This window comes from Miscanthus floridulus, unplaced genomic scaffold, assembly GCF_019320115.1.
Source record: "Miscanthus floridulus cultivar M001 unplaced genomic scaffold, ASM1932011v1 os_2356_1_2, whole genome shotgun sequence".
NCBI classification, from domain to species: Eukaryota; Viridiplantae; Streptophyta; class Magnoliopsida; order Poales; family Poaceae; genus Miscanthus; species Miscanthus floridulus.
This window is the reverse complement of record NW_027098255.1, coordinates 26,536-41,474: the sequence shown is the minus strand read 5'-3', so window position 1 is coordinate 41,474 and position 14,939 is coordinate 26,536. Positions and strand designations below refer to the sequence as shown.

The following is a 14,939-nucleotide window of genomic DNA, read 5'->3' as shown; positions in this document are numbered from 1 at the left end:
TGGACACACAGAAATCGTGTCAGAGCTCCCAGCCTGTCATACTACAGTTTGCCATGGTCGAACTCTGAGCTTGCATGTGGCACCATTCCCGTCAATGTAGGTCATCACTACTTCAATGAGTGCGTGGTTGAGTCTGCCGCGGTCCCCTCGGCCCCGCACGAACTCATTGGGGGCAAATCTATGACGTACCCACTATTTCTGTTGCCATCTTCTACCTTGTCTCTACCGTCGACCATCGGATAGGCATGCTCATGGCCGACCCATTGCTAGACTCCAATGGATAAATTAAAACTACCTTTGGATGCATGGGTGAGTGGTGATGCTTGTGGTCCCTCCATTTTGTTAAACTTGAGATTTATTGACTCTTCGAAAAACGAGAATAACATTCTTTTTGGATGGAGAGAGTATAAAAAAAAGTTAGATATTAGGAAGCTATAAGACTAGCTCGGTACTCTTCATCCTACAGAACAAACCGTGGTACGAATTTAAGGCACCAAAACCCAAACAGTGTGTCTCGAAAATGCTCAAGTGAGAAGTATTTGAATGTCCACATATTGCCACGTTTCTTTGCCAATCTTTCGCTAAGGTATGGATAAATAAACGAGTCATGGTTATGGCGGATTGAATCAGCCTAAAAGACTATAGCACGTCTAAACCGTGGCATGGCAGGTGTTTGCTCATGAACCGAACACGTTGTTTTTTTCTCAAGTTCAAAGTTCAACAGGAGTGCTAAGTTGATTCTTATTGGAAGTTCAAATAATGTAGGATTTTTCTTGAACTGGAATGTTCTAGTTTTCCAACGAGTTCAAAGTTCGGATTTCCCGAGGTCAAGTTGATTTCCTTTTGACCGAAGTTCAGATATATTTCGAATCTCAAGTGTGATGTGTTTATCCCTGTCCTGCCATGGCAGGCTATATAGCAGTTTCTAACAGCTCAAGGGAAGGGAACGACAGAACAGTCGTTGTCGCAGCGGTTGCAGACGAAGACGTGCGGGGCGTCGTCGGTGTCCTTGATCCCCGCGCACCGGGTGTGCTGCCACGCCTCGCAGATGTCGCAGCACGCCATGCGCTCACCAGTCGTCGTCATCCGCTCCGCACGCGCAGTCCACGACCCTCTCGCTGTCGCCGTCCTCCCTCGCTCACAACCGCCGCCGCCTCGTTCCCCGGCTGGACGCCTTCATCCGCCAGCTGCTGCTGCTCGACGACTGTCCCTTCGATCACCACGGCGCTTCCCACGTCGATCAGCCCGAGCACCAGGGCAAGCGTCCTGGCTGCACGCTGATCCCGGCGACGGACTCGGCCGTGAAGATCCTCAGGCCGAGGTACATCTCCCTGAACAGCCTCTGCACCTCCCACTTGAGCTCGCCCACCGTTGCATGCGCCGGCAGGGTCACCGTCTCGTACGGCGCCACCAGCTCCGGGCTCCCAGTTCCTCACAAGCAGCGTGCAACACAGGTTCATGTGGACGTGCCCAACTCCAACACTGTTGATCGGAGCGAAACCTTCGTGGTAATCTTTGACGAAGTGTTTGGTGTCCAAGACCATCCGCGCCGCCACGGGGATCGCGCCGAAGGCGCCGGTGGTGAGCGCCTGGCTCGGCTCCTTGAGCACGTGGCGGTATAGGTGCGTAAGGTCCCTCATGAGCTGCGCTCGCGTGAGATGGAACCGCACCCTCATCTTGCCGCCGCCGTTGTTCGGCACGCCGCCGCCCACCGCCGGGAGCACGCTGGACACGTCCTCCAGGCAGTACTCGAGCACCTTGGTGCACCGGGTTCATGGCGCGGCGCACGACGTAGTTGCCGACGATGTGGTTGCCGAGGGACTTGAGCACGAAGTCGAGGAGGCCCGTGTCGCCGATGTAGGCGCGCGCGGCGTCGCGCACCTCCTGCCGCGTGATCCCACCGCGCGGGCGGCTCGGTGAGGCGGAGCGCGTCCACCACGGCGCGGGCCGCCATGTCCACGCGCTTGGCCGACCACCGGCACGAGGCCTCCGACATGATGCCGCGGTAGTCCATGGCCGGTGACGGAGGTCGCCGGGAGGCGCGTCCGCAGATCGAGCATGAAGCGGAGGAGGTCGCCGAGGTTGAGCAGCTTGTGGCCGCTGATGGCCTGGTACTTGGTGACCACCACGGGGAGGTCCTGGCTGAAGCACGAGCAGGTGCGGCACGAGCAAGCAGAGCAGGCACCGACTGGAGCGCGTGCAGCGACTGCTGGTACGACGGCAGCGCGACGCCGTAGCTGGGCCGGCCGAACCGGTAGCCCCATCCGCCCGAACCACGTGTCGCCGTACGCGACGCCGTGCAGCAGCCGCAGCTCCATGTGCCCCTTCCTCGCCGTGTCGACGACGGCTCACCTTCCTTGCAATGCATATATAACCAAACGAAACACTAGTCGTCATGAACTCAGATGCAGTGCACTGGGGCATAACAAACGTTGCACACACCTGACGTTTAGGGAGGAGCATATGCGATCCCAGAGGTCCATGATCTGGTGGCCGGCGACGAATTCGGAACCGCCCTCGAAGCCGTGCAGGGAAACGAGGTGGCCGAAGCCGTTGAGGTGCACCACGCCGTGCAGCAGGTGGCCCCTGGAGGTCCGCCGTGCCTTTGGACGGTTTCTCTGGGCCGTGGTTGATCCCGTAGTGCAGGCCGTCCGCTTCCACTGACAGTTCCCTCTTGGGCAGCACGAAGTGAAACCTCTTGCTGCAGATCAGATGCCGACCCCAACCTGAAACACCACGGGGTTTTTCCTGAAAGTGAGCATATATATCTGACCGAGCTACTCTCGATCGGTATAGTTTTCTGCAGATCAGACTTTCAGAGTGCAGTACGTTGTTGATTGTATTATTGGCGATTTTTTGTTTGAATTAGTATTCCGTACTCGGCTGTCAGATGTATCATGCAGGCCCCCATGGTGTAACTCAGAACTTATAACTTGTGTACGTACGCCAGGCGTTGATTGCATGCAAAAGTTCAGCATCTTCAGGATTGGGATCGACAAAAGACAGCAGCAACGCGGTGAGTACCGACGTGACGGCAGAGGTGGCACTGGCGCTGCGGCGACGCGTCGACCACTTCCTCGACGACGAAGAGCCTGACGACGGTGGGCGGGTGGCGGTGCAGCTCGAGCTGGAACGACCAGCACTTGGTCTCGCCATGCGCGCCGCCGGCCTCCAGGTGCGCGAGGCCGAGCAGCGCCCTGACGTTGTCCCTGAAGGCGCCCCCGCCGGCGAGAGGCGCCGGGTACCCGGGCTGGCAGAAGGACTCGAACCGGAACAGCATCTCGCCGCGCTTCCGCCGCCGCGAGCTCCCCAGGCTGATCACCATCGTCGTCGTCTTATTAGCGGCCATGTCGCCGGGGCCGGACGCCAGCGGAGCTAGCTGGTGGTGCAGGCGCGCTCCTGCGCTTTATGGCGTACGGTGTGCGACTGCGAGGGAGGGTCGCCGTAGTGGTTCCATCGGCGCCCCAGTCTCACGTGGTTAGTGCCCAGGATTTAGAAAGCTTGGGCGGTCTGGTGAAGGAGTGTGCGCGCGTGATCACGGTGAGCGCTGTAAACAATGTGGCTCGAGCTCGACATCCTTCTAGACATGCCGCTCGCAGCATGCATGGTTCCTCTGCTCTGTTCTGGAAAACTTTGCACGCAAAACCTTGTGCTTTCCAGATATGCTATCCATCAACGCTTCAGGGTGGCGTTAGGCTAATTGTTGCAGCCAGCTCTTTCCATTGAACAAATATATCGAGTTCCATGCGCCAAACAGCGCATTTCGAATTTAAAGTTATCGAGAAAAGATGAAAAAAATAATGAGACATCTCCGAGACTTGGACAATAGCAAGCAGGCACCATGGTAAAATTCACTGCAGGTGATGATCATGAATCAGTAGCCCTTTTATATACAGGAAACAGGTAGGGTGCTACATGTAAATTCTGCGCTGTTGTGTTGTGTACAAGCATGTCTGTAGATTGTGGCATCAGGGTATGTCAATGAGATCTGCTTTGCCTAACCGAACGTTAGGAGGAATAGTTTAGGATAGGGGGGCAATATTTTACAATATTCAACTGGAGCAGAGCGGAATGCATGGTCTACAACTTCGGGCCCCGTGGAAGTGTGAAGCGGAAGTAAATTCAGTCACAACTTCCGCGTTCATAGGGTAGGTCGCCCAAATGGCCATTGTGGAGCTCGTTGTTAAACACTACAGTACTATATTTCCATTGTCACAATTAGGTTAGTTTTGCTAAGCTTTACCTCGAATTTTTCAATCAGGGGAGTAGCCTGTTGTGCTCTGACTGTCCGTGCGACCCAACGTCTTGTAACCGCTCGTGTGTCCCTTGTATGCACTTCCATTAGCAGTACTACAAAGACTGAAGCCTAACCTTGTTGTCCCGTGGAGTATGTGCACCGCAATCCGCAGAAGCAGATGGTGATCTTCATGGGTAGAATGTACAGCATGGGGCGGTAATAAATTTTAGATCAGAATGCCAGTTAGGCTAGTTCAGTAACGACCGCACTCTGGTCATTCTTCATCAGGTTCTATGTAACTTGTCCGAGTCAGACGAATCTATTCAGAAGAAGAAGAAATATAAATCAATGCAGTTAGAGACAAACAATAGCCCCGTTCGGCTTACCCCATATTCGGCTTGTTCGGCTTGTTTTTTCAGCTGGAATAGTGTTTTTCTCTCATAACAATTCAGCCAGAACAGTGTTTTCAGCCAAGATTCAGCAAGCCGAACGGGACCAATGCGTCGCCTGAGAAGATGGATGAAAATAACATGAACTTCACCTGAGCAAACGCATAGATTGCCTGGACGATCCTAGCATAATCCGTGCCCAGCATTTGAATCACAATATCAGCCAAGAGTGTCCCCCACAATCTGAGCAAAGTTAAGTACAAAGAAAGGATATTTAATTACTAATAGGGCATGTTGGCATGACATGATATACCACTCCATGAAGGGATTCTGATTTATATGGTTTGTGGCCCAACCGCTCAAGGTCGATACTAAAGGATTATGAAGCAATTAAAATATCATCCAGCAATAAACAAAAAAAATAACAGTGTAAACTGCTCAAAATAACACCGGTGTTTGAACGTGGTAGAATTATTCAGAGACTAATAATGATTTTCTTAAAACAAAATGGGAAGTAACAGTTTCAGACTACTAGAAGCATACATTGGTCCAAGAAATGTCATGACACTCCTGAGTCCAACATATCTCGATGCTGCCCGAGCCAAACCCTGCAAATATTCAAGGAGGACTATTGAAACGTGACACCTGAATGGTGCAATCTTAGATATATGTGTGAGGATTGGACATATGTACTTGCTAGTAACAGAAGATCATATTACCTGCCTAGCTGCAAGCAAACCAGCTCTAGACTCCAGGTTAACAGCAGCCAACCGCCCACCCTGTACATTAAAAAGATCAGTACTTTCCAACATTAATTCAATTAAGATGGCACTCTCTCCGTCTACAAAAGGATGCACTTCTCACTTTTCAAGGAGCCAAGCGATTTAAAATTTTATCAAAGTTATATAAAAAAAATACTAATATTTTATGATACGAGATAAGTACAATTAAATGAATTATGAAATATATTTCCGTATTAAACCTAGTTGGAGACATAAATGTTAATACTAAATCCGTTCCAAATTATAGATCGTTTGACTTTTTTTACCTCAAGTTTGACCACTCGTCTTATTGAAATTTTTTTGCAAATATCACTTCTTTTGTTGCGGCTTGCTTTATTAACAAAAATTCTTCAAGAATGACTTAAATTTGACTATGTTGGCACAAATTTTTTGAATAAGACGAGTGGTCAAACTTGGGGTAAAAAAAGTCAAACCAACTATAATTTGGAACGGAGGGAGTACTATTCACAATAAACTTGATCAAAATTAAGCTAATTTGACTTTCACAAATCTCATAGTTGCATCCCTTTGTGGACGGAGGAAGCTAGCAAATATTAAATGCAATGTGCGAGTATAGTCTATTCATACAAGTTGCAATGCATTTGTCGATATGCAAATGGAAAGAAAATGCCTATATTAAGATAAGAAACGCTATAGGTAATTCGAGCAAAAACAACGTGGAACAGCTGAAAGGATATATTGGTCAGTCAACAATTTCCAAATGAGCACATAAAATCAGGAACAATATAGCAAAATATCAATACAAATAGGTATACCTGCTTAACAAGTTCTTTCTTTATCTCATAATTTGCAGCCTCCTTCAGCAGTTTTCCAGACAGTCTACTGGCTAACTATATTAATGGTATGGTAAGTGAAATTAATGAAAAACAATAATGCAGTGAGAACAAGTAGTCCCTCCATTCCAAATTGTAGGTCTTTTGGCTTTTCTAGATACATAATTTTTACTATGTATACAGCAATGACAGCATATATCTAGGTGCACAACAAAAGCCAAAAGCTCAAAATGACTTACAATTTAGAATGGAGGGAGTAGCATTCAATATTTCAAAAGTAAAGACTATAACATACCGATTCATATATCGTTTTCAAAGTCAATGCACTACCACCCTTCCATAAAGAAGAAAATTTAAATTAGTGGAAAAATGAGAGGATTAGAAAGGAAAAGGATAGAAAAATGAGGATTGCAAAGAACCTTTAGAAAGGTACTTTTCCATTCCCTTTGTTCCAATCCTCCAAGCCACATAAGTAAGCACCTTCCAGTTGTTTGCACCAAGGCTAGAGGTTTCTTTTGGAGATTTTTGTTTATCCCATGGAAATGAAAGTTGGTCTTTCATGCGGCTGATGTGTGGAAATTCAAAGGTACTTTGAGAATAGTGGACTCACAAGAGGATCTACATTTAATGAACGAATAGAGTTGTATGGGCTGAAAACTAGCATAGTATACTATGTTGTATATGAGGATACAAAGCTAATGCTTATCCAAGGACCCTTTTTAAGGTATGCTTATGGGTAAGTACCTTGAATATTCATCCACAAGGTGAAGAAATATTTCTGCCTCAAGGTCTGCAGTACACAATTTGCTAGAGCATCGAACACCAATTTTTTTTCTTACTCTGAGCAAGACATCTCTGTATGATGGTCTCCACCTCCTATGAAGAACAATCAGAGAAAAGTGCAAAATGTTCTTGTACAAGCTTCAAGAAAATGATGAACTACAGCGAGCTGACTAAGAATGTAATCAATTTAGCAATGGTCATTTAAGGAAAATTGGTTTTGGGAAATCAAAAGATCATGGTTTTAGAAATATACCACTTAAGTGACCTGGTACACTAATGTCACTGAAAGATTGCGCCATTCAGAAATGTACCACCCCGTCAGTCTTCCTAGAGTTCTGTCCATCCCTCGTTGTCTCCATTTAGCCTCCAGTCTTCTTCACCATTGACAGATGCCTGAGCACCTCTTCCTCCTCCACCCTTCATTGTTTTCAGACCGCTGCAACTGTGACATGTGTGACACGTCTAAGGAGCAATTCCACCACAATGTCTGATCACACACATTCCTCCCTGTCAGCCTGTGTCGCTCTCCAGATCACTTGCCCCTACCATCAGATGGACTTCTTCACAACAGTGTAGACTAGAATCCAGTTTCAGAGCTCAACTAAATCTCTCTTCCAAATTGAATCCATACACATAGGGACAAGCAAGGCATTGAATCAGCTCCCGACCTGATGTAGCAGCTCGATATCAATCAACAATTAGACCTAAATCCAATCGGTTTAGAATTAAATCACTTCAAACTTGCTCGAGCTGTGCCATGGTTGGTTCCAGTAGAGATTGGTGAAGCAACCTCGCCATGGCACCTTCACCTCCTCACGCTGCTGCAACCCCACCCACTCTCCTCCTCTGCCAGTGCCTCCCATGGCAGCAGGTGGCTTTGCTGGATCTCCTGGTGGCAGAGAATGTGTCACTCAGCATCTGGGCAACAGGCGGGGCAGATAAAAGGTACAGGCCAGAGGCAACACCTTGAGACAGATTTTAGTAGCAGTGTTGAGGTTGCCAGCCTGTGGTTGCCAGTTGCCTTCACAAGTAGGGATGAAAAAGCGGGTTCGGGAAATTCAATACCGTTTGATGTAGTTTTCATATTATGATATCGTTTCCAATTTTAGCAAAATATAAAAGTTGTCATTTTCAAACGATTTCACAACTGTTTTGTTAGGTTTAGTCCCACCCCAGAAACTGATGGTGGGTTAGTAGAACATATAAGGTGGAGGCACTCCTCAGCATTAGGCTGCCTTTTTGGTTGAGTTAGGCCAGAGAACTTGGTTTGTTGTGAGCTCTAGTGGACCTAGGACACCGACTCGTAGGTATAGCAAGCTAGACCGGATCCACTAGCACTAACAAGAGGTATCAAAGCTAGCTCATGGTCAGGAAACACCTCAGGGCCACATGGTGACGGGGCTATCTTTTGAGTTCAGTTAGGCCTGAGGCGGAAAGATTACAAGTATACATGGGAGATTAGTCTCAAGTCCTAGTACAATTCAGCATCCAAGAAAGGCCTTGGTTTGTTGTGGACTACGGTGGACCTGGGTTTGGTAGGGCGCCCCCTCGTGGATATGGAGTTTTTTACTGTTTTCTTATTTGTTCATTCCACAAATATGGGAAATTCGAAACCGACTGTTTTCATTTTCCATATTGTAATACCGTTCCATATCGTTATCATCCTTATCCACAAGCATCACTGGGGATTGGAGGAAGAGAGCGCTGTAGGCAACGGGTATGAGATGGAAAAGGAAGACGGCGAGATTGACTGAAAACATGACTGTGTGATATATTTCTAACCGTTGTACCTCTCATTGGTATTAAAGTGTACTAGATCAGTTTGGTGCTGTATTTCTATAGCCATGATCTTTCACTGTCATGGGACCATTTTTTTTCCCCTTTTTTCAATTAGAGATAGGTCAACAAAAGAGCTCCTTGACTGACCTTATGATAGAGCGAGCATCTGCAGCAAGATACAGGAACCTTGACTCTAATTTTGAGATGAAATGATCTCTCTCCTCGATATCATCCAAAACAACAACACCATCTGAGTTCGGTCTTCTTGCAATTGACTTTAGCAATGGACTAAAATAGCTGTGAACAAAGGAAATACAAAAGGAACATTAATTTCGAGAAGGTGAACAGAGGAACAGTATGATATGAAGAGATAGCACCATACTAACATTCTATGGTACTCTCCATGTAGAAAAATCAGGTAGGTGAGTAGGTCCAATTAAATAAGTGAGCAAATTAAAGACCGAATCAAGAAAAAGGAAACAAGGACAAGCCAACTGTTTTCCAAATTCTTAATATCAGACCAATAAGCAGAAGAACACAAAAGAGAAAGAGAAAGAGATTTACCTTTTAACATAAAAACAATACTAAGTCCTTTGTGGCCACTATCTTGCATAAACTTCCAGTCCCCATCATCTTTGTCTCATAGATTATACATTACAATGCATATACATTTTATTCTACAAAGGTGTAGCAACTGAAGTTACCACTTATGCATTCCTGTTGCGTATGCAGTTAGTCCATCCAATCCAAAATCTAAATGTAGGTCATTTCTGCCTTCGCAACTTTTCTTTCAGTGTAAGTCATCCTAGAATTTCTTTGAATATTTTACCCTTTTCTTCCATCCTTAACCCTGCTTAATAAATATAAACACTACCATTTATAAATGAGTGATCTACTCAATATAGTACAAATGAGGCTAGCATTTGATCTATTTTGACGCAAAGACCAAAATTTTGAGTGTCAACAATCTACTTTCTTAATCTTATTACACAGGTCTAAAACGGCCAGCATTTGAAATCGGAGTTAGTAGCAGAGGTGGAATCACACTTGCCACATATGTTGTATTTAATCAAGCATCTTTGTCACTATTACTGAACTTTGAGACATGGAAGTTACTATTAGCTAGCACCAAATACAAACTGCAATAGGCACTGAATCTGGCACAATGGCACCGCTACCCAAAGATTGCATTAGAGTAATCAAACAAAACACAGTATCAATCTGCACTTGCTTGCTGCATACATACCCAGTCACTTACTTCAGATGCACACCATTATCAGAATCCCAGATTAACTCATCCAGTTTTGTCTTAAGAACCCAATACTATCATCCAAACCATCTGAGGAACTCATATCAGAGCTAAATAGGCAAAACAGCATGAGCGAAAATCAGGAAGCACTCAAACCTGGTGCCGTAGAGGATCTCTTCCACCTCCATCAGCTCCTCGTCGGTAGCGAGCTCGAGCACCAGCCTCAGCTCCGGGTCAGACATGCCTTCAGAAATCAGAGACACACAATTATAACATTATCCAGTCAACTTTGCAACAAAGCACAAATTCATACGCGCCTAATACCTTCCGCCGCTGCCGCGGTTGGGGGCGAGGCTGCCGCGCTGGGAGGGAGAAGAGACCTAAGGCAGGAATGGACCCTGCAAGCTACGCCGGGACGAGGAGTGGCCGCGACAGCGGGACCGCGGCGGCCGGCACTGGAACAGGAGGTTTGGGTGGAACGCCGAGTGGGTAAGCGGGCAAGTGAGGAGCGGGTGGTGAGGGTGGTGAGGAACGGGAGGGGTTTTGGTGCTACGATGGCGGCCATTGGGTGCGGCAACGATCTCCGCTCGCCGGTGTACGGTGCCGCGGACGCGGAGCCCAGACCCGCGAGGCCGCGACGAGATTTTGTGGGGCGCCGTGACGTGATTCCGTGAACTAGATACGGCATACGGCGGGCATACCGCAATACCGCATAGGTCAGTACAGGGCGTGGAAATGTGTGGCCAGTTGGCCACAGCACCAATTTTCAGCTCTTGTCGCTGAAACGGCTGTTTTGAAAAGCTTGTTCAACTTTCACTTTCTAACGTCTTGGTTAAACTCACTTTTTAAATTGTTATTTAAAGACCAATTTAAATAAAAATTGTTTTCTATGTCTTTTCATCTCTCAATAGTTTCTTTATGCCTCATACAACTCTAGATATATATGGTCATGCAGTCCGTGGCCTGACGGCTCGGCACGAAGCCCGTATTTTTGGCCCGGCATGAGCACGGCCTGGCACGGTGGTGATCGGGCCTGGGCCGGCACAGCCCGAAACAGCAGGTCGTGCCTGGGCCCCAGGCACGATGTGCCAGCACGACACCGCCCGATCCATTGCGCATAGCCCGATGGCGGCCCAGTCTGCTAAGAGCCCCACGCCTCCCCCCAACTCTAAAGGCCTACTAAACTTTCTTCCCCTCCAACCGCGCAGAGGAGCCCTCTCCCCGCGTTGCATTCGCTCCTCTCACCTCTACGTCGCGATGCCCCATCCCCTTCCCTCGCATCGGGCGAGGCCGCGAGGCAAGCGCGGACGTGGGACGCCTCCTCCCCTTCCCTAGCTCACGCAGCACGACAGCCGAGCGTCTCCTCCCTCTCCTCGCACGACCTCCTCGCTCACAGCGATGACGGCGGACGGCGACGCCCCCTCCATCTCGTCGAGCGACACCGCTAGGAACCGGCATTGGTCGCCGCGGGAGCGAGCGTGCCAACCCCGAGCTTCACCCCAACGCCAGATCCGGTGTCAAGGGCCTCAAGGGCAAGCTCGCGGCAGCCACTGCCATCTCCAGTTGCTTGCACTTCCTCCCCTTCCTCCTCTCTCTGGCTGCTCGCGTTTCCTCGTGGGCCCTACGCTAGCCCGACACGGTGGACTGCCCGTGCTTCTCAGGCCAGTCCGGCCCAAAAAACGGCCAGCAGGTCGTGCCTGGGCCGCCGGTCAGCATGACGCCCTGCTCGGCACGGCGTGTCGTGCTGGCCTAACCCCCTTCGAGTTGTGCCTGGCACGGGCCCGTGCCGTGCCGTGTCGAGCCAGGCCGGCCCGTTGCCTATCTATAACTCTAGAGAGTCAATCTTAGTCTTTATTTTTAACTAGCGAGAGATCCAAAATAGATGATATCAACATTTTGGAGATCTAATTAAAATAAGTTGTTGAAGATTATTTTTTAACCAAAATCTCTTCCTATCAATAAGGAACCGTATAAAGAAGCTCTTGGGAGTTGCTGGGGCCCGGTTTGAATTCGTTGTTAATTGCTAATAGTTAGCTAGCTAATAGGTCAGAGCTAATTTTAGCTAGCTAAGTATTAGCTCCTAACAAGTGAGATCAGCTAATAATTAGCTAGATCAGACCGGTTTGAATAGAAAAGAACTCACTGTTAGCAGGTAACTATTAACTCTATGGATCGAACATACCTAATTTTGCATAACATTCAACGAAATATATAGTTTTGAGTTAAACTACTTTTAAAATAAATACTACAATGGTTAAAGGTCCATTTGCTAACAAACTTGGTATAAGTGAGTTAAATTTATACGCTTCCTACATTTGCCCATTTTTACTGCTTTTTATTTAGAGTATTTTGACTATTTTCTATTAAAAATGTGTTCAAAATGTGTTTACGATATCTAATAAAGCGCATGGAATTGTGAAATTACTTTTAAAGACAATTTTACTCGTAATTTCTATGTTTCTAAACTTAAATTCTAGTAAAGGTTATTGACTATTGAGGTTTCAAAAGTTTGATAAAATTTTAGGGTGCGTTTCTTAGGGATTTGGATTCTGATAGAAATATTTTGGATCTAGATTCTCTTTAGAAACGTCAGGTAATGAATTGGAATCACTTTATAAAATTGTTTAGCTAGTAGACTAGATTCTAATTGATTAGAAAAGATATTTTTCTTCAAGTCATATAAATAAAAATATGTTTCAAAAAAACAAGCTTTTTGTGGTTCAAAAGCAACTTAAATACAACACATTTTAACTTGTTGAACTAAAAAAATAGAATGCAACTAAAAGTTACAAATTACTAGCACATAAAGAAGGCAAAAGAAACGGAAGAGAATAACTGTGAAACTACTCTTCAACCTGTTTCACGTTCACAGGTAGGAAACCAGAAACATTTCTAGGTTGAATCATTTCGTGGTTTTACCATTTGGCACTGATTCATGCCGACCTTGATGGAGGACTCGGGGAACGTCAATACTTATCCTTGGATAATCATGACATACAAGCAAAAGGTATGTTTAGTTATATATTTTATCACTCAATTATGTGTTTATTGATTCATAACTACAGCTAACTATGATGTGCTCTCTGTCAGAGGCTGGTTCCTATTGTCGAGGACATATTTATGCTCTAATTTCAAGAATGCTAGATCCAAGGGGGGATATTAAAGAACCAATTATGGACATGTGCAAGAGCTAGTACATAATAAGTGTCGATGGAGGCATGGATCGAGCATCCGGCTAGTGTGATCAGTGTATCACGGTAATACATAGGACACGGGTATATACTAGTTCGGACATAGGTACCCTACATCTAGTTGAATAGGAACCATGCATTGTCCACTAGGAGTGTGGTGCTGATGATGGTGGAGAATCGATCCTGCCGATCGGGTGTTAGAACCAAAACCCACAACTTTTAGACCCGATGGGGTAGGGGGGGGGGGGTTGTTTTGTCCCCACGGGTCTGGTGCTCGAGGACTGGAATCTGGGCGGGTGCGGGGATGGGTTTTATTATTCCCCTACGGGTGTATCGGAACCCTAAAGTTAAGGTCCATATGCATGAATGATTGAATTTAGCCTACAAATACATTAAGATAAAGCCCATGGGCCATTCGGCCAACCCTTTTTACTAACCCCAAGTCCCTAACTATAGGCTCCCCCTAGCCCTCGCTCCCGTCTACCACACCGCACGCAGAAGACTTTGTGGCATGCACGCAGAAAACTCTGTGGCTCTCTTCGTATCTATATCCGCTTGAGTGCTCGGCCTCCTCCCTTTTTCCCACACTCTACAAGCGATGCCGCGAGGTAGAGGAAGCAGAACGACCGACCCTCTACCTCTCCACTCTCTAGTCGTTCTGCCTGGTCGCCCCCTTCTCTTGTGGTTGCTCCACCGTTCCCTCACGGTCGTGGATCTGGTCGTTCTCCCATGCGGCGGCAAGCTCTAGTTGGGGAAGCATGTTGCAGGTTGTTGGCCATGCACCCCCTACTCCTCTACTCTAATCCTGAGTTCCTCGTTCTTCATTTTCTGCTCGAGTTTCGGGGGACATCGACTTTAGGGACGGGTGTGCCTTTTAGACCCGAAGTCCTGTTCGGGGTCGGGGCGGATTTGAATGCCAGATTTCGGGTGTGGGTGTGCGGATGCTCCACCTGGTCCTGGCCCGCGCCCCGCTGCCATCCCTAGAGGTAGGGTTTACAAAGGAATCCCTAATCGACTAAGGTTGGTACATATATCTATAAAATCAAATAAAATTCATTAAATACACAAGAAATATATATTGATAGTTTATTTATTTGATATTATAGATGAGAACATACTTTTTCATAAATTTGGTTAAAACTAAACAAGTTTGATTTAAGATAAAACTACCGTTCCACGGAGGGAGTAGTGACCGTTGAAGGTCAGTAAAAACTTTATATGGTGCAGCACAACACCCCCTGGGAGCAGTTACATGTAATAATGCATACAACAAAGCGCTACTATTCATCAAAGTACTACTGACCGAATGCCCTAGCTTCGACACCAAATCAAAGCAATCGTTAGCCTAAAAATGTTTGCTTGTCTGAATTCTGGAGGAATCTGGAGGGTTTGGAGGAATACTGGATGAATTTGTGAGAAAAAAATATTGTTCCGGATGAAAAAAATAAGCGGATCAAGCCGGGTTTAAGGGCATGTGAACGGGGCCATGCTAGTACGCAAATCACTGGTGCAGTTTCAAAAGATATAGACCTGTTTTCTCAAAAGAAGGTGAAAAGTTGACGGACGCTTGCCCTCTTGTCCACTCGGTCCACTCTAGATTGCTAAATGGTTCATGACTTCATGTAGTACCTTGCCTTGTTGAGTGGACACATCACTTTTTGTCCGGGCACGTTTTGATGCCATTGATCAGGCAGACACGGAAAAGTTGGATGGAAAATTGCCAAATTGACATGTT

The 14,939-nt window shown here is 46.8% G+C and overlaps 1 protein-coding gene and 1 pseudogene across 1 annotated transcript; both read right to left on the bottom strand.

Annotated features, from left to right (window-relative positions):
- Positions 1-933: 933 nt before the first annotated feature.
- On the bottom strand, positions 934-3,491 carry LOC136534852 (PHD finger protein PERSISTENT TAPETAL CELL 1-like; annotated as a pseudogene).
- Positions 3,492-4,008: 517 nt separating this feature from the next.
- LOC136534851 (uncharacterized) lies at positions 4,009-10,701 on the bottom strand. The gene is made up of 11 exons (XM_066527214.1): positions 10,338-10,701; positions 10,170-10,257; positions 8,912-9,061; positions 6,947-7,078; positions 6,683-6,767; positions 6,498-6,536; positions 6,185-6,259; positions 5,346-5,405; positions 5,170-5,234; positions 4,779-4,869; positions 4,009-4,556 (listed from the first exon to the last, which is right to left on the bottom strand). Exons 1-11 carry the CDS (start codon positions 10,699-10,701, stop codon positions 4,512-4,514), a joined length of 1,194 nt encoding a protein of 397 aa, XP_066383311.1. The 3' UTR covers positions 4,009-4,511.
- Between the last annotated feature and the right edge of the window lie 4,238 nt (positions 10,702-14,939).